At 49.5% G+C, this 19,602-nt stretch overlaps 1 protein-coding gene across 2 annotated transcripts; it reads left to right on the top strand.

Moving 5' to 3' along the window:
• The first annotated feature begins 1,590 nt into the window (after window positions 1-1,590).
• On the top strand, window positions 1,591-3,794 carry DDIT4 (DNA damage inducible transcript 4). Of its 2 annotated transcripts, none has more exons than XM_078434357.2 (3): window positions 1,591-1,724; window positions 1,873-2,110; window positions 2,415-3,794. In XM_078434357.2, the coding sequence occupies exons 2-3, from the start codon at window positions 1,909-1,911 to the stop codon at window positions 2,906-2,908; spliced, it is 696 nt and encodes a 231-aa protein (XP_078290483.1). In that variant the 5' UTR covers window positions 1,591-1,724; window positions 1,873-1,908; the 3' UTR covers window positions 2,909-3,794. The 2 variants fall into 2 exon arrangements, with proteins under 2 accessions (XP_078290483.1, XP_078290482.1); XM_078434356.2 differs by having other exon boundaries at window positions 1,849-2,110.
• Window positions 3,795-19,602: the final 15,808 nt, after the last annotated feature.

Raw genomic sequence — 19,602 nt, 5'->3', positions numbered from 1 at the left:
GGAGGACAGGAAGAAAGGGCCAGTGTTCAGGCCTTAATCGCCCCAGCGGCCAAAAGACTATTCTGTTGTGCGGCAATCTTAACGCTATCTCCTAATCTGACTCCCCCTAATTTATTTTTTATCCATAAATTTGTCTCCATAATTGGTTCCTCCATCTGGAAAATGGGGGAGGGGGGGGGCGGTGCAGGGCCTCAATTCCGGTCCTTTCTGGTTCGAGTCACGGTTTGCCCGAAAGGCCCACGGGTCAGCCTTTTTTTTTTTTTTTTTTTTTTTAATTAGGTGGGGGTGGGGATGGCAGGGGCCCGACCTCCAGCAAGTGTCATCTGTCACGCGCAAGCCCGCCCCCGAGGCGAGGCCTGCCAGTCGGATCTGGTTAGGCTCCCGGAGTGGGAGCGTCTGCTGTAAATTTGGTTCCCTCTTCTATCAGGATCCCGGTGTCCCAGATTGATAAGGCTTTAAAGACGTAAAGTCCGAACCTCCTCCCACCCTCAGCAATCATTATTCGTCCCCGAGCACTGCCATCAAGCCAGATATCCTGTGGCCCCGCCTGAATGACGAAACAGGGGATGGCCATTGCACTCCCGGACTTTTCCGGAGATCGTCCTTGGTCCTGATGCAACTCTCCGGTTCTTTTACACAAAGCGCCTTGGAAGGAGGGGCGCTAGGACCCGGCAGACGCCCGAGGACTCTCGGGTACAGAGGGCGGGGGAGACACCACCGAACCGCTGTCGGTTTGTAGGGCCCGCGGAGGGCCCTTGTGTTCATCGAATTTGAGTCCCCGTTCTCAGACCCAAGACCAGGCGCTAGGAACCCGAGCCCAACAAACCTCTTCTAGCCACCCTCGCCAAACTCTCTCCTTGGAAGCAGTTGGGGGTGGGAGCGGACACGATCTAGCGGACGAGGATCATATGTGGGGGGGGGGGGGCATGGACCTCCCCCATTAACCCACCCCCTGGGGCTGTAGAGTTAACAAACTGGTGGCGCTGCAAGAGAGCTCGGCGCTGGGACCAGCCCTGCCTGGACCCCATCCCCATATTCCGACCCTATGCAAGGCCGGGTTAGCGTGGGGTATGTGCGCGAGGTCCGGCCGGGTTAACGTCTGCTCCCCGCGCCGCCGTCCCACAGGCATCCACCCGAGCGCTTACTTGTGCCTGTAGTCTCAGGTTCCCAGACGCTGGGGGCAACCGTTTTCCCGGCCCGCCGCCCCCTCAAGTTCCCCTGCCTTTCCCCCCGCGCGGTCACGGCTACCCCCTCCCCCAGCAACAGGACCCTATAATAAACAAGTCTTTCCTTGATCCTCCCCTGCCGCGAGCGCCCTCGGGGACCTTGGCAGCTGCAGCCGCCGCGGATCCCTTCCAGAAAGGGGGCGTGGCCGCGGCGCGGGGTTCGGCTGGGAGCGTTCTGGGGCTCAGCGGGGGCGGGGCCAGACCTCTGTCACCGGGCAGGAGAGAACGTTGCGAACGTGCGCCCGGAGCCCATTGGCCGAGGGGGGCCACACTCCCGGATCTGGATTGGGCTGAGGCGCTGAGGAGGCGTGGCCTCTCCGCTCTAGTCCTTATAGGCCTCTCGGTGCTGGTGCTAGGGACCGCGGCAGGCCAAGGGGGAGGTGCGGGTGGGTAGAAGGGACAGGTCTGGGCAGTGCGCGGGGGTTGATACCAGTTCGCGCACCCATTCAAGCGGCAGTACGCACTTGTCCTAGCAGTTCTCGCCGACCGAGCTAGCTGGTAAGTGTCCTTTCAGTATGTACTGATTCCTGCGTGGGGAGGCCTCAATCCTGAGGGTCCGAGCGCTCTCAGTCTGGTCCAGCCCCCAGACTGACGCCGGGTCCGTGCGCCTCCTGTCTTACAGCGTTTTCTGCGTTCCTGCATCCAGAGCTCAACTGCAAACGTCCTGGCGTCCGTCCTCATCATGCCTAGCCTTTGGGATCGCTTCTCATCGTCCTCCTCCTCTTCATCGTCGTCCTTGTCCCGAACTCACACCCCAGATCAGCCGCCGCGCTCAGCCTGGGGGTCGGCGGCCCGAGAAGAGGGTCTTGGTCGCTGCGCGAGCCTGGAGAGCTCGGACTGCGAGTCCCTGGACAGCAGCAACAGTGGCTTTGGGCCGGAGGAAGGTAAGCCGTGGGCGGAGACTGGACGCGACTCACGGGGCCCGGGAGGTGAAAAAGCACCGCTCTGGAAGGGGTCAACGCTGCCTTGTCTTCCTATCCCATCAGAACCCTGATTGCGGAGGGGTGGCGGGATGGAGGACGGAGATTGGAGTATAGGGTACAAGTGTGGGGCAGAAACTGAGGCACAGAGTGGGAAGGAGTGTTGGTTTCTTAACGCAAGAGCACCCCCCTCCTCCCTCCCCCCCCCCCCCCCCCCCGCCTTTGGAGCTGTTCTTATATCCCTCTCTTGTGTGCTCTCCCTTACCAGACTCGGCATACCTGGATGGGGTGTCCCTGCCCGACTTCGAGCTGCTCAGCGACCCTGAGGATGAGCACTTGTGTGCCAACCTGATGCAGCTGCTGCAGGAGAGCCTGTCCCAGGCGCGGCTGGGCTCACGGCGCCCAGCGCGCCTGCTGATGCCCAGCCAGCTGGTGAGCCAGGTGGGCAAGGAACTACTGCGCCTGGCCTACAGCGAGCCGTGTGGCCTGCGGGGGGCGCTGCTGGACGTCTGCGTAGAGCAAGGCAAGAGCTGCCACAGCGTCGGCCAGCTGGCCCTCGACCCCAGCCTGGTGCCCACTTTCCAGCTGACCCTCGTGCTGCGCCTGGACTCACGCCTCTGGCCTAAGATCCAGGGGCTGTTCAGCTCTGCCAACTCTCCCTTCGTCCCCGGTTTCAGCCAGTCCCTGACGCTGAGCACGGGCTTCCGAGTCATCAAGAAAAAGCTGTATAGCTCCGAGCAGCTGCTCATTGAGGAGTGTTGAACTTGTGCCTCGGGGAGGGGGGGGGGGGCCTACCCTGCCCCCACGCCAGAGACCACTCAACTTTTGATTTTGAGGTGGAGGTTGGCAGGCAGGAGCTGAGGGATTGACGCCTGTCGTTAGCAAACTGACAACAGCCACCTGAGGGGAGGAAGGTGGAGGTGGGGGGAACATTGTGTTTCCTAGGAAGCTCACTGAGGTGTGCAGGTAGCTCCCGGTTGGGGGCCTATGCCCCTCAGTACTGTAGCATGAAACAAAGGCTTAGGGGCCAACTGGGCTTCTGGCTGGATGTGTATGTAGCATGTACCTTATTATTTTTATCGTTACTGACAGTTAAGACAACAGTGGTGTGACAGCCAGGTGAGCAGCTGGGCTGCACTGGCCTTTGCAAGGGGTTGTGTGCTCCTGGTAGCAGCCCTGGTGGGAGGGGGGAGGTCAAGGCGGTTTTGTGTATCTCATGGTCTGAAGGGGCCAAATGTGTTCTTTGTTTTTGTACCTTTGGTTTTTGTTTTTGTTTTTGTTTTGATCAGAGCTTCACTACTGACCTGTTCTAGGCAGCTATCTTACAGACGCATGAATGTAAGAGTAGGAAGGGGTGGGTGTTGGGATCACTTGGGGATCTTTGACACTTGAAAAAATACACCTGGGAGCTGCATTTGCCCCTCCCTCCCCTCCCCCAATGTGTACTGGGGAGTTGAGCTGTGAGGGGATGGGGCTGATTGGGGTGGGGTGGGGGCTGGAACCCCTCCCCCAGAAGAGTGCCATCTGGGTCTTCCATCTAGAACTGTTTACATGAAGATACTCGCTGTTCATGAATACACTTGATGTTCAAGTATTAAGACCTATGCAATATTTTTTACTTTTCTAATAAAAAAAAGGTTTGTTAAAACAGTTGAGTCTCGTCAGTGCTGTGAAATAAAAGAGGGGGATGGTTGCCGGTAAAAGGCAAGTTTCTTCAGACTCGGGTCCACCCGTGTGTTGCTCTGTCCTTTTCCGGGGCTGCCTGCCAGCCTGGTAATGGAGGTATGTGGATTGTGTGCCATCTGTGCCAAGAACCCTGGCTCCCATGGCTGGCTGATGCTACCAGGGAAAAGTGCTGGAAAGCCCTGGAAGGTGAGGCGTTGAGTCAGACCTCCCACCGAGCTCAGTAGGGAGAGCTCACCTGGTTGCTCTGGGTTAGAAGGCCCGGGTACGGGGTATAGAAGCCCAAGGCACTTACAGAAACTCGAAGGACTTCCAGAGACTTCTTTTTCCTCCTATGAAAAAGTCACAGTTCCATTTGTTATGCAGTCACGAAAATCACAAAATTGATCTCTGAATGTAAGAGGCTAGGGAGCAGGAGCACCAAGAAACGGAGTTAGTTCTAGCCTCTTACTAGACCAAGAACCTAGGGCACCTAGGAGTATGGCTTGCTCCTGGGAGGAGGTGTGGCCCTGGCAGGTGCAGAATGGACAAGGCACACAGACACACATGCACATGGAAGCAGAAAAGGAGGGGTGGTGAGGCCTTCTGAGCAAGGGGACTGCAGGCCTATCTAAGGGAATTCCTTGGGTGACTGGGACTCATTGCCCTCTCTGGGCCCCAATTTCCTTATCAGTGAAATAGGGATTGGGCCAGATGAAGGCCAAGGCCCTTCCCACTTCTCCCTCCCCTTGACCGTCGTGGGGGGGGGTGGGGTGGGGGGGGGAGTGGGGGAGGGGGTGTGGGCAGACCTCCCACACCGGCCTTTGGAAAGCTGTTATCTCCCTTGTTTCTCTTCCTGGTCCCAGGCAGGCCTTGTTTGCCCGATGTTAAAACAGTAGTTTTCCCACTTGAGTGTGTGGGGCCCAGGTTAAAACCCAGATCCCCGGGCTCTGGTGAAGATTCTGGCTGAGTGCACCTGGGGCAGGGCCCCAGGAACCTGCATTCTCGTCAGTGATTCTGACAAAGAGTCTCAAACTCTGGGATAGTTGAGAAGACTCACATCTCTTTGGTAGAGCTGGGTGACTTGTTCCCCAAATTGAATGAACTTGGGTTAGAACTGGATCTGAAAACGCTGGTAACAAATAAGTTGCCCAGAGCAGTTTTAGGAGAACCCTCACCCTCAGTTTCTTAGCTCATCCTCCTGATAGCCACCCTGTGAAAGCTGGGTGGGATGGGGGTTAGTAATGTTTCACAGACTCGTAAACACAGGCCATAGCCCTTGAATGACTGTCCTCTGACCGTGGCTGACCTCGTTCACTCTCGGCCCCTCAGGGTGGGAGCTGGGAGTGTACGGTGCTCAGCCTTTGGATGGTGTCTGGGCTCACTTTCCGGGGAATTAAGAGCAGCGCCAATGCTCACAGCTGTGTATCCCTTGCCACAAAGGAAGAACAAAGAAAACAACCATGCCCAGCTCCAAGACAGAGTCTTATTGGTACTTAGAGGCAAGAACTCGATGGCACAATAAACATTAACCCCTCTCCAAGACCAGGAGGCAGCGAGCGCACTTTTCTTCGTTTCTCTTTCTTTTTTAAATGTTTATTTATTTTTTGAGAAAGACACAGGGTGCAAGCGGGGGAGGGGCAGAGAGAGAGGGAGACTCAGAATGTGAAGCAGGCTCCAGGCTCTGAGCTGTCAGCACAGAGCCCAACATGGGGCTCGAACCCACAGACTGTGAGATCATGACCTGAGCCGAAGTCGGATGCTTAACAGACTGAGCCACCCAGGGGCTCCTCTTCTTAGTTGGTCAGACTGAGGCCTGGACTCCCAAGAAAGTACAGCTGAGTCGCCATCTCCCTGAAGCCAGACTGGCTTTCCTCATCATAGGGCTTGCAAATGCCCCCCAGCTGGACAGAAGGGCCCCCAGATGGGAGCTGGCAGGCTTTCTCAGACCCAACAGGGAGCTTTGTCCCAGGTATTGGGTGGGCTCTTGAAGAGAAGCTGGGAAAGATTCCTTTGTTGCTAAGACCGAAAGCTAATAAAGCTTATAGACTTACAAATAACATCCAACTTTGGAAAATGCTTCCAGGCTTATAAAATTTGTTCTGATTACCTTTCTTATTTCTATTTCCTAGCTCATCAGGGTATTACTCTAGAACCTACAATAGCTTCCTATTGTCAGATTCCACGGTCTGCCTTTCAAGACCTTTGATATTGGGCCCTACTTGCCCTATACAGGCTGATGGCCCACCACACTCCCTACCACTCCCTGTCTTTAGGTACAGGTCAGTATGGCCTGCTCCCTTCTCTGGCCTGATTTTGCTCATTCCAGTGCCCTTTACCAGGGATGTCATCCCTCTGTCCTGCCTGCAAACCCTCCCCCTTCCTTTAAGACCCAGAGGGAGTTTCAGCCCTTTTATGACTCTCCTCTGCCTCCTCCTGCCTCCTCCTTCACAATCAGTGTTGAAAACTTTGCAGTTTCCTGATCTCATTTTATGCACTTGCTTCATATCTCCCGGTTCTTTAGGGGTACCCCCAGGTTCCCCTCAGGCCCTGGCTGGCTGACTGCTTGCTCATTCCCCTCTCCCTTGGCTCAAACAACATAAGATTCTCTCACCAGCCTCAGACCCTCAGGCTAAGAAGAGAGGAGGGCAGGGTAAAAATACTTTATTGTTTTATTATGCCTGCCACCCAGTTTAGAGGAATATTAAAGGCTAAGGTCCTGGAAGGGAAGTAGTGTCCCTAGTGGTTAAGGCCACTATGCTGTAGTTAGTGAAATCTGGGTTCGAATCCTGACTCGACATTTTTCTTCTTTTTTTTTTAGCCAGTGACCTTGAGTGAGTCACTTTAAGTTACCTCATCTATAAAATGGGGATACTAGTGAAGAAATGTGTATATAAAGTCATAACTGGGGTTCACCATTGGCAGAGGAAGCCAGTAGTTGGGCAAGAGATGGGGGTCTGAGCTGTGGCAGAGCTGGCTTCAGAGTAGGGGACACCTTTGACCTCCTTCCTCTCTGGTCCTCCTTTCTTCTAACATCTTTCCAAGTCACCATCTTTTTTTTTCTTTTTTTAATGTTTATTTATTTTTGAGACAGAGAGAGAGAGAGAGAGTGAACAGGGGAGGAGCAGAGACAGAGGGAGACAGAATCAGAAGCAGGCTCTAGGCTCTGAGCCATCAGCACAGAGCTCAATGCCAGGCTCCAACCCACGAGCTGTGAGATCATGACCTGAGCTGAAGTTGGACGGCCAACCAGCTGAGCCACCCAGGCGTCCCTCAAGTCACCATCTTAACAAGAATTGTGTCAACCTGTAACCTTAATACATTCCTGTAAAAAACACCATCTGGGGGGCTCCTGGCTGGCTCAGTCATCAGAGCATGCGAGTGAGTTCGAGCCCCACATTGGGTGTAGAGATTACTTAAAAATAAAATCTTAAACAAACAAACAAAAAACCCCTCCATCATTTGGGGATAATGTGCTTAGACAGCCTCACTTCTAAGCTATATTCTTCTAAGCCTGGAACACATTAAGCACCTATATTAGGTTGCTTCACTTCCCCCTCACGGTTCAGAAGGAAATGCAAAGGCCCAGAGTGAGCAAGGCTGCAGGGCTCAGAAGGGAAGAGTGCCCTCCTCCCAGGCCTTCCACTCATTCCTCTGAGCCCTCCCTGGCTCCCAGGTCAGGGTGTGTGGGTCAGCCACATCTGCTTTTGCTGCTGGCGGGAGGCAAGTACCACTGGGGCAGCCCCGCGGAAGGCTGAGGAAACACACAGCACAAAAACCAGGTCCAATTAATAGATTATCACAGGACTCTGTAATTATCCTGAAAGGGGGCACTTTATGAAGGAATCACAAATTAGAAAACAGTCTCCTAAAACTCAGACACGTCCAGGGAGGGGCCAAGCTGAGGAGTGTCCATCTTGACCTCAACCATGGGCAGCTGCATGGAAACATCTGTGGCCATGTGATGCTGATGGCTCTGAAGGCAGACGCTGATGGACTGTCATTTGATTACTGCGTTCATTCATTCAACTCGTATATAATTAAGTGGCTCTGTGGGGCTGCAAGACAAAGTTAAGTGGGAACCCCTAAGATGCATCAAAATTTTGAATTGACATCAAAATTCCCTCTCTCTCTCTCTCTCTCTCTCTCTTTCACACACACACACACACACACACACACACAAACACACACACACACGCTCACACATAACTACACACTCATTTACAAGAAAACCAGGGGGCATAAGGAGAAGAGAAAATGGGCACACACTCAATTTTTCCTATCCCTAACACCCCAGGAAAATATATCCAGCAATACAGAATGATTAAAAGTGATTAAAGAAATTAATTAAGCGATATACTTAAAATCGGTGAATTTTATTGAATGTAAATTATACCTTAATACCCAAATTAAAAAATATATGTGTGTGTACGCACAAAAATTAACTCAAAGTGGATCATAGACCTAAATGGAAGAGCTAAACTATGAGCATTTTAGAAGAAAATATAGGTATAAATCTTCATGATCTTGGATTAGGCAGTGATTTCTTAAATATGATACCAAAGTGCAAGTGACAGAAAAGAAGTTCAGTATGTTGGACTTTATTGACATTACAAATGTTTGTGCTTCAGGGGCACCTGGGTGGCTCAGTCAGTTGGGCATCCAACTCTTGATTTCAGCTCAGGTCACGATCCTAGGATAGTGGGATAGAGCCCTGTGTCGAGCCCCGTGTCAGGCACCATGCCAGGCACTGCGCTGATCGTGCAACCTGCTTAAGATTCTCTCCCCCTACCCTACTTGCACACTGTCTTTCTAAAATAAAACATAATTAAAATTAAAAAACATTTTCAAATTAAAAGAAAATTGTAAAAAAAAAAACCCTTTGTGCTTCAAAGGATGAAGTCAAGAAAGTAAAAGACAACATTGGGAGAAAACATTTTGCAAATCATATGTATGATAAGTGATTTGCAGCTAGAACAGATGCGTCCTGGCTCAAATTTTATTTGTCTGTCTCTGCCAATAGAATGTTAACCCACATTTTGTGTGTGTGCCTACAACAGTGCCTGGCTCATAGAAAGCATTCCATGAACATGTGTGGAAGACAGGAAGGATAGAGAGGGCTATGACAGTCTCAAATCTGCCACGTCCTGAGAGGCCCACTAGGGCCTGTTAAGTGAATTTGTACTTTATTCACCAAAAATTGCATCCATGTACATTTAGAAAACACTCCTTTTTTCAAATTGTGGTAAAATATATATAACATAAAATTTACCATTTGAACCATTAAAAAAAAAATTAAGTATAATCAACACCCACTCCCACTGTGGGACTTGAACTCATGACTTCAAGATCAAGAGTTGCATGCCCTACCAAGTGAGCCAGCCAGGTACCCCCAAATTGGAACCATTTTTTAAAATATTTTTGCTTATTTATTTTTGAGGGAGAGAGAGAAAGAGAATCCCAAGCAGGCTCTGAGCTGTCAGCAAAGAGCCGGATGTAGGACTCAAACTCACAAATCGCAAGATCATGCATGACCTGAGCCAAAACCAAGAGTCAGATGTTTAACCAACTGAGCCACCCAAGAGCCCCTGAACCATTTTTTTCCCAGTTTTTTTAATGTATTAAAAAAATTTTAAATTAATTGATTAAGTTTTTAATTTACATCCAAGTTAGCATATAGTGCAACAATGATTTCAGGAGTAGATTCATTAATGCCCCTTACCCATTTAGCCCTTCCCCCCGCCCACAACCCCTCCAGCAACCCTCTGTTTGTTCTCTATATTTAAGAGTCTTTTATGTTTTGTCCCCCTCCCTGTTTTTATATTATTTTTGCTTTCCTTCCCTTACGTTCATCTGTTTTGTCTCTTAAAGTCCTCATATGAGTGAAGTCAGATGATTTTTGTCTTTCTCTGACTAATTTCACTTAGCATGATACCCTCCTCCAGTTCCATCCACGTAGTTGCAAATGGCAAGATTTCATTCTTTTTGATTGCTGAGTAATACTCCATTATATATATATATATATATATACCACATCTTTATCCATTCATCCATCAATGGACATTTCGACTCTTTCCATACTTTGGCTATTGTGGATAGTGCTGTTATAAACATGGGGGTGCATGTGTGCTTTTGAAACAGCACACCTGTATCCCATGGATAAATACCTGGTAGTGCCATTGCTGGGTCATAGGGTAGTTCTATTTTTAATTTTTAGAGGAATCTCCATACTGTTTTCCAGAGTGGCATTCCCACCAACAATGCAAAAGAGATCCTCTTTCTCCACATCCTCGCCAACATCTGTTGTTGCCTGAATTGTTAATGTTAGCCATTCTGACAGGTGTGAGGTGGTATCTCATTGTGGTTTTGATTTGTATTTCCGTGATGATGAGTGGTGTCGAGCATTTTTTCATGTGTCGGCTGGCCATCTGGATGTCTTCTTTGGAGAAGTGTCTATGCATGTCTTTTGCCCATTTCTTCACTGGGTTATTTGTTTTTTGGGTGTTGAGTTTGATAAGTTCTTTATAGATTTTGGATACTAACCTTTATTTGATGTGTCATTTGCAAATATCTTCTCCCATTCCGTCGGTTGCCTTTTAGCCCCTGAACCATTTTTACGTGTACAGTTTGGTAGTGTTAAAAATATATTTACATTGTTGTGCAACTGTTCTCCAGAACTCTTTCATCTTGCATAACTGAGATTTTATACCCATTAAATAACAATACCACATGTCCCCTTCTTCCTAGCCCCTGGGAATCACCATTCTACCTTGTGCCTCTATGAATTTGACTTCTCTAGATAGGTGATATAAGGGGAATCACACAGTATTTGTCTTACTGTGCCTGGCTTACTTCACTTAACACAATGTCTTCAAGATTCATTCATGTTGTAGCAAATTTTCTGTAGCCAGAATTTTCTTCCTTTTTAAGGCTGAATCATATTCCATTGTATGTAGGTGCCGCATTTGCTTATCCATTCATCCACTGATGGACACCTGGGTTGCTTCCGTCTTTGGGCTACTGTGAATAATGTTGCTATGACCACGGGTGTACAAATACCTCTTTGAGACTCTGCTTTCAATTCTTTTGGGTACATACCCAGAAGTGGAATTGCTAGATCACATGGTGACTCTATTTTTTTTATGCTTTTTATTTTTATTTTTGAAAGAGCACGAGGAGGGGAGGGGCCGAGAGAGGGGGACAGAGGATCTGAAGCGGGCTCTGCACTGATAGCAGTGAGCCTGATGTGGGACTTGAACTCATGAACTGCGAGGTCATGACCTAAGCCGAAATCAGACGATCAACCGACTGAGCCACTCAGGTGCCCCTGGTGATTCTATTTTTAATTTTTGAGGAATTTCCATACTGTTTTCAGCAGTGGGCTGTACCATTTTACATTTCCACCAACAGTACACAACACCTCCAAGCCCTTTTACGCCTCTCCATATCCCAGTCCAAGCCCAAATTACCCCAACAGGCAAGCCCCACCGCACCCACGCCTACAAGGTTAAGTGGCCAAGGGCTGGGTGAGGGCTCAGGATCTGGGGAATTCTGTATGTTCTAGGAAGTGGGAGGAGAGAGGGCCGTCAGTCAGGTTCCTGAGGAGGGAGGGTGAGACTTCCGCCCTGACGATGTGAGGGGTGCCGTCTTCATGGTCTCACCTGGGCTTTTCTGTCACACGTTCAGATTCCTGTCAGAGCCCTCTCCAGGGGTAGTCTGGGGGCCAGGGACAGAGTAGTGGAGCTGATTTGGGTTGGCACATCTCAGGGGACAGGAGCGGAACATGGGCCCCTCAGGGGAGAAGAGCTGAGGATTCGGGCACCTGTCCAGGAGCCCCCAATCCATTATAAACCTTCAAAAATTTTAGTTGACTTTTGCCGTCACTGATTGACTGAATATAAGACAAACCTGTGACTTCACTAACACTGTGAAGTGAATTTGTATTTTATTCACCAAAAATCGCATCCATGTACACTTAAAAAGCAGCAGGATGGGGCACCTCGGTGCTTGCTCTCTCTCTCTCTCTCTCTCTCCCTCTCTCTTTCCCTCATAAATAAATAAATAAACTTAAAAAAATAATCGGGCTCCTAGCTGGCTGGCGCCTGGGTGGCTGAGTCAGTTGAGCATCTGACTCTTGATTTCAGCTCAGGTCACGATCCCAGGGTCATTGCATAGACCCCTGCATTGGGCTCTGTGCTGAGCGTGGAGCCTGCTTCAGATTCTCTCTCCCTCCGCCCTGCTCATGTTCTCTCTCTCTAAAATAAAATTAAAAAAAAAAAAAAAAAGCATCAGGACAAATATGGGCAAAACTGCTATGGACACAGTCTATAGACAATACAGGGCCAGGCACCACTGGAACCAGCCAGCCCCTGGTGACAACTTCAAGGCCTCATTCAAGTCCCTGGAGGTGGGCCGCTGGCAGAATGGGAATGGCACCCTCCACCACTGGGGCTACAAGGAAGGACAGGCTCAGGGTCAGAGAGGATACATCGCTCATATTCATAGCGTGCTCTACCTCTTGAACTCGCTTCACAGATCACCAATCCTGTCAAGTAAGTACTATTACTATTATGCCCATTTTACAGATGAGGAAACAGGAACGTGGGGCACTGGAGGCGCTTGGACTGGGAGTGGGGGTATCAGCAGTGTAGTATGATTTGCCACCGATCCCTGTTCCTTCATCTTTGAACTAAGCGGGTGGGACTGGAGGACGTCAACTGCCATTCTCTGAGGCTGAGCTCAGCTGCCAGTGGCTGCTTCTCAAAGCCCCATCACTGCTCTCTGGGTTCAAGCCCAGGGTGGGGGCAGGGCGAGAGGAAGAGCAGAACTGCCTTGCAGGTCACTGGGCAAATGCTTGACTGCTTGCTGGGGCGAGTCCAAGTGTGGAAAGAGAACGTTAAGAAGAAATTTCCATAGCCCTTCCCCCTGCCGGGGATTTTCCACTGTGCCTGGGCAGACATGCCTCTCGGTTTCCCCAGTGAGGGGATCTGGCAATCCATGGGTCTTACTGAACAGCTCAGCTCAGTACTAGGAGGCAGGTAAAAAAGCTGGTTCTGGAGTCTGTCCTAAGAGAGGGGCAAGTTTGCTGGAGAGGCATGACTGCCCTAGAAAAGATGAAGGGGGTGGGGGGTGATAACCAGGATAGAGTGAAGTAGTGAACCAGAGAGAGTGAAGAGTGAACCAGAGAGAGAGCCGGGAAGGTGGGGACAGGAACCATCAGGGGAAACCTCCGAGAACCCCGAACCCTGAGCTGGAGCGAGAGGGAGGAGGTTTGCACAGGCAGACGGGGGAGCACAGAAGAGATGGGAAGGGGATGATGTGGGCCAGCTTTACAAAGGTTGCCGTGAACACAGGGACAGTGCCGTAGCCAGGAGGGAGTTGGATTCAAGAAATGGAAAATTTGGTGAAACAGATTGTGCAATACAGAAATGTCTGTACAGCCGCCGCAGGCACTCGTGCTGTGGCCTCTGCGCTGAAGCTGCTCACTCTGCCGGGGACACCCTCTCCTCACTTTCACCTGATTGGCTCCTTGTCAGTCAGGTTTAGTTCAAATGTCCCCTGCAGCCTTCCCCAGCCTCCTCTGCAGAAGCAGCCGGAGTCTCTCTCTAGCACATCTCTGTGTTCCATTTTCTTCCCCCCCCCACCCTCCCGCACTCACCACCACCTGCCCTTACCCCCATTTCTTTTAAGCAGCAGCCTCCCTCCTAGATGGCGGGTTCTGGGAGAGCAGAGGGCTCGCTCTCCATGGAATCCCCAGAGCCTGGCAGGTAGCAGGCCCTCAATAAATATGACTGAGTTTAACTGAACCACACTTGGAGTGTTATGATAAAAGGAAGCCTACAAAGTTTTGTTTTGTTTTCCCCGGAGCACTACTGTATGCCAGGCACTGGGCTAAGTGCTTTAGGAACATTATCTCGCGTGTTCTTCTGAAGGAGGTGCTACTGTTATCCCTGTCTTTTAGGTAAGGAACTGAAGCGCAGAGAGTTTGGTTAAGTTGCTCAAGGACACACAGAGCCAGGATTTGAACCCACACATTTAACCTCTAGGCTAGCACTGTCTGATAGGAATAGAATATGAGTGACATAAGTAATTGAAAAACTTTCTAGTAGATACATTAAAAAAAGAATCAGGTGAAATCAATTTTAATAATATATTTTATTTGCTATGCTGTGCAAAAAATATTAATGAGATTTTTTAGATTTTATATTACTAAGCGTTCAAAATCTGGGGCCTAGTTTATGTTTACAGTACTTGCTAAGTTTTCATCAGAAAATGGTCTCTACTTAGACTTTATAAAATTTGCTCTTGAAAAAGTAGACTCACATGCCCAAGGTATTCCACACATATTTAAATGTTTTCCAATAACTACATTATCCATTTTGTAAAAAGATTTTATTTTTAACTAATCCCTACACCCATTGTGGGGCTTGAACTTACAACCCTGAGATCAAGAGTCACGTGTTCTACCAACTGAGCCAGACAGGCGCCCCAACGGCGTTATCAATTTTTAAATTTAAATGTAACTTGATTAAAATTAAATAAAATTTAAAATTCAGTTCCTCGGCAGCACTAGTCACATTTCAAGTGCTCAACAGCCACGTGGGGCTCGTGGCCACTCTACTGGATAGCACAGCTCTGAGCGGAACAGCCTTATCTTTTTTTTTTTTTTAATTTTTTTTTTAACATTTATTTATTTTTGAGACAGAGAGAGACAGAGCATGAACGCGGGAGGGGCAGAGAGAGAAGGAGACACAGAATCGGAAGCAGGCTCCAGGCTCTGAGCCATCAGCCCAGAGCCCGACGCGGGGCTCGAACTCACGGACCGCGAGATCGTGACCTGAGCTGAAGTCGGCCGCTTAACCGACTGAGCCACCCAGGCGCCCCGGAACAGCCTTATCTGGTGTGAAGGTAGGAAGGGGGGTGGGTCCAGGGGCAGGGATGTGGAATCACCTGGTGACCAGCTGTGGGAGGGAAAGAGGAGGGTACACTGAGGTGGCCGGCCTGGGCCCATCTATATGAAGAGGGATGACTGGCCTTGACTTCCACCAAGCAGCACAGGCCTGTCCCACTCATAAGGGGGGGTGCTTCCTATGGATGCTCTGTAGGTCTGGGCTTCTCCCCATCAAGGAAGTGATGGCCCTCAGCTCCCTGGGTTGAGCAAATGGTGCCTCCTCTCAGAGTTCCTATCCACCCCCCACCCCCACCCCAGCACCACTACAAAGGATCCTAGGAGTGCATGAGGCTGGATCTGAGCAGGTTCAAGCCTGGCAGGTGGAATGATCTCCATTTTCCAGGGGAAGGGGGGGGGGGTCAGGTGTGTGGCCCTGGTGAAATAACTCAGAGGTCAACTATACCTGGGTTCCAATCCCACTTCAGCCAATTCCTTGTTATGTGACCTTAGCCAAGACGAGTCCCCTCTCTGAGCTATGGTTGCCTCATCCTGGAAAATAAAAACCAATAATGGAGTGTTGTGAGACTCTAATGATGCGTACAGATTGCCCAGCTCATAGTAAATGATCACTTGACATGAGCTATTCTTCCTAGGTAATGTTCTTTCCCTGTTAAGAACAGGAAGAACATTGGTGATCACTAGAAAGGAGATGTCGGAACTGGGCTGTAGAGGGAGAGAATTAATCCTGGGTGGGTGAGGGCTCCCTCCTCAGGGTTCCCCCATTTCCCCTGCATGGCACCGACCAGTTTAACAATCAGGAGTGGGGAGGAGGATCTGCTGCTCCCACAGGTCCCAGGTGCCCCAAGCATGAGGTGAGAACAGCCAAGAGCCACCTTCCAGAAATAGGGTGAGTCAAACTGAATCAGGAGCAGGTGAGGACACCTCGGTCTCTGGAATTACTCAGAGTGACACTAGGCACCAGGTACACACCTGGCAGGAGTGATAGATCAACTGGACTCCAGGAAAGCAGGTGGGGCTGGAAACCACCCCAGACAAGGAAACTGTTGGGGTAGAAACTCGAGGCAGGCGGAGCCTGAGTATTTTGGGGTGGGGCAGCTCCAACTCCTCTTCCCACTTGAGCCACGACTGCTGACCCCAGACCCCAGCCTTTCCCACTTCAGCTCCCCAGCCCCTAAAACCTTTCCTCTGCTGGGTCCTCCGAAATGTGGGAGCTGAGACAGCCCCAAGGGCACCTCTGTCCTCTGTCCTGCCAGAAGTCTTTTTGCTCCTGTCACCTTGCCCTGACAACATTTCTAATATTTCCTCTCTTGTCTGTCACCTCTCCTGAACCTGGAGCTCCTAGAGGTAGGACAAGCCCACCTTGCTCCCTGCTATATCTCTTGGACATAGCTCGGATTCTGGCATCCAGCTGAGTGTTTAGTAAGTAATTGTTGGGGCAACAGATTCAAAACCTGGGTGGGTTTTCACTGCATCTCTAACACTCATTAGGTGGCTGTGGGCCAGCCTCTCTGAGCTTCATTTCCATATCTGTAAAATGGGAAACATAATCCCTATGAAGAACCTAGCAGTACCAGGTCAGAAAGCAGGGAGGGGGCACCTGGGTGGCTCAGCTGGTAAAGCATCTGATTCTTGATTTCGCCTCAAGTCCTGATCTCACGGTTTGTGAGACGGAGCCCCAAGTCATGATCTGTGCTGACAGCTTGGGGCCTGCTTAGGATTCTTTCTCCCATTATCTCTGTCCCTATCCTGCTGTCTCTCTGTTTGTCTGTCTCTCTCCAAATAAATTAAAAAAAAAAAAAGAAAGAAAGAAAGCAGGAGGATGAAGCAGCTAGCTGGTTCTAGAAGTTTCTGATGGATAATACTTCAGACACAGCCTGTGAGCAGGTCAACTTACAAGAGAGGAAACCAAGGCACAAGCAAGTCATGCCGAAAGGCTGCCCAGGGAGAATGAGTGAGGTCTTCTTCCAGAACCTCTGGTTAGATCACTCTCATTCCATTTCCTTGGGGGGTTTCCATTCAGAGGTCCTGGAGTGCTAGCCTATCCCTGCCCTGGGAGATGGCCTTTTCCTACTCAGCTCCTGTTTGGGGTGAGGCTTGGTGAGAAGGAGGGTGCTGGAGACAGCAGAAATGGCTGCCTCTGGAGTCACAGAGCCAGGGCTCTGTGTGTGTGTGTGTGTGTGTGTGTGTGTGTGCACGTGCACCTGCACACACACACACACACACACACACACACACACACACACTCCTCACTCTGTAAGTATCTACTGGATACTCACTACACCCCAAGAAGGAGGCAGTCTACTCCACTGGTGAGATGCTTGAACTCTGGAGTCAGCCTGGAGTCATATTAAATGAAATAATGCATTTAGCTCTTCCTAAGCCCCAGTCTTCTGCCCGAGAAAGTGAGCTCTGGGGATGATGCATGTTCAGCACCTAGCACAGGGCCCTACTCACTATAAACACTCAAGAAACAGCAAGTGTAGGGGCGCCTGGGTGGCTCAGTCAGTTAAGCATCTGACTCCTGATTTTGGCTCAGGTCATGATCCCACTCCCAGTGCAGAGCCTGCTTAAGATTCTCTCTTGGGGCATCTTGGTGGCTCAGTCAGTTAAGCGTTGGATTTCAGCTTAGGTCATGGTCTCACGGTTCGAGGGTTTGAGCCCGCGTTGGGCTCTGTGCTGACAGCTCAGAGCCTGGAGGCAGCTTCACATTCTGAGTCTCCCTCGCTCTGCCCGCCACCCCTCACACTCTGTCTCTCTCTGTCTCAAAAATGAATAAATGTTAAAACAAACAAACAAAAAAAAGATTCTCTCTCTCCCTCTCCCTCTGCCCCTCTCCCGCTCTCTCTCTCTGTCAAAAAAAAAAAAAACACAAAAAAACAAAGCAAAAAAATTAAAACAAAAAATAAAAATAGCAAGTGATACCTGTTCATCTGTTTTTCATTTTTATTTTCAGTAATCTCCAAACCCAACGTGGGGCTTGAACTCATGAACTCATGATCAAGTTGCTTCACCAACTGAGCCAGCCAGGCACCCCTATTTGTTTGGTAGACTATCAACCCTGTGAGAACACAAGGAACACTTGTTTTGGTCACTGCTTACCCATAGCCCTCACCCTTAGTAGGTGCTCAGGTGGCTGAATGAATGAGTGGGAGGAATGAGGGAAGAAAGAGAAGGACTTTTTTTTTTTTTCAAATTTTACAAAATTTCATCGAAAATTCTAATCCTCCACTGTATAGATCCTTAGATACAAACATAGGACGGGGTCTCTGGAAACAAGTCAAGGGACCATCAGACTGTCAAAGAGGACGATAACTTGCCTTGACACAGGTCATAGGAAAAGACCCAGAAGTTATGAAGGAAAAGTGGGAAACGTAGGGTGAAAGCAAACTTCCTTGGAGGATGTGCGTGAGAACTGCCTTCATACAGTTGAAGGTCTGTCCTCTGAATGAGAAATCAGACAAGTCCACATAGTCAAGGGGAGACCCCTCCTCGGAGGTCACAGGGATTTTTTTTTTCAAACAACCAGACACATAAAAGTTCTTAGTTTATTAATCCTCTCATGAAAAATCTGCACAATCGCCAGATAGTCCCTGAAGCATCTTTACTCCTTCTGTTGTCCAATCTCCAGCTCACTGCTAGACACTTCATTTAGAGGGAGGAAGCAAGGGAGGAAGGGAAGAAGGAGTAGGATTGTTCTGGCAGCTCCCAGCTTCCATGGCCCCTCACACTCTCCCTCTGTCCCCAGGACACCAGGTAGCTGACCCAAGGCTCCTCTCACTGTGTGTTATGCGGCGTCCAGGGAAAAGACTTGATCTCAGATGAGAATATGGGCTCAGACCCTGGATCTGCCGCTCATCTATTGACTGAAATTCACCTCAATATTCTCCTTTATAAAATGAGGCTGATTATACTAACAACATTGCTGAAGGGAAGTCCAAAAGATGAATTGAATATATTTGTTTTTTTTTAAAGGTTATTTATCTATTTTGAAAGAGAGCGGGGGAGAGAGAGAGAGAGAGAGAGAGGTGAACACATGTGAGAGAGAGAGCAGGAAGGAGAAGAGCTAGAGAGGGAGAGAGAATCCCAAGCAGGCTCCTCGCTGTAAGCCAGAGTCCAATGCAGGGCTTGAACTCACAAACCATGAGATCATATCCTCAGCAGAAACCAAGAGTTGAATGCTTAACCAACTGAGTCACCCAGACACCCCTGATATGGAATATATTTGTAAACTGAAAAGTGTTAGGGATTATTTCAGTGGAGTGATGGAGAGTGTAGGTTTTGGAACCAGACTTCATGGATTCAAATCCCTGTTCCACTACTTGAAGACGTTGGGCAAATTCTTAACCTCTCTGGGCCTCAGTTTCCCCATTTGTAAAACAGGTTCAATAAGAGTGCCCACCTCACAGGTTGTGAGGATTAAATAAGAGAATGCAAGAGAAGCTCTTGAATCAGCAGACCATCATATACTAGGCGCTCAGTCAACAGCCTTGATAACAAAGACTGCCCTCGGGAAAGATTCTGTGAACTTCTCACTAAAGTGTGAATGAATGGTAAGACCTACTAGGCTCCCTCTCTCAGGGGAATGTGAATCTTAAGGGGAATTAAAGGGATGAAATCCCATCTACTGTTGGATTTTTTTTTTTTACAGTAAAGAAGGTCCCTAGGGGGTAGAGAAGGGCCTTCTTAGGGCCCCTCAAAGTCACCACTGCTGCCTACTGCACAAATTCTGCCTGGTCCCACAGAGGGACCACACACTGGGGAAGGGAGAACATAGTCCTAGTCCCCAAAGAATCTCCCTTCTGCTTGGAGAACCAGGAAGCAACTGGACCCCAGGACAATGCGTAACTCCAGCTAAACGTGGAAGGCCTTCTGTAGCATGGCT

Source organism: Panthera onca, chromosome D2, assembly GCF_046562875.1.
Source record: "Panthera onca isolate mPanOnc1 chromosome D2, mPanOnc1 haplotype 2, whole genome shotgun sequence".
NCBI classification, from domain to species: Eukaryota; Metazoa; Chordata; class Mammalia; order Carnivora; family Felidae; genus Panthera; species Panthera onca.
This window is presented reverse-complemented; position numbering and strand designations above follow the sequence as displayed.

What these genes read in the sequence shown, in the direction of transcription:
- DDIT4 (XM_078434357.2), top strand. Translation starts at nt 1,909, where the DNA reads ATGCCTAGCCTTTGGGATCGCTTCTCATCGTCCTCCTCCTCTTCATCG. An exon ending in TGGCTTTGGGCCGGAGGAAG is followed by an intron (nt 2,111 to 2,414) that starts GTAAGCCGTGGG and finishes CTCCCTTACCAG; the next exon opens with ACTCGGCATACCTGGATGGG.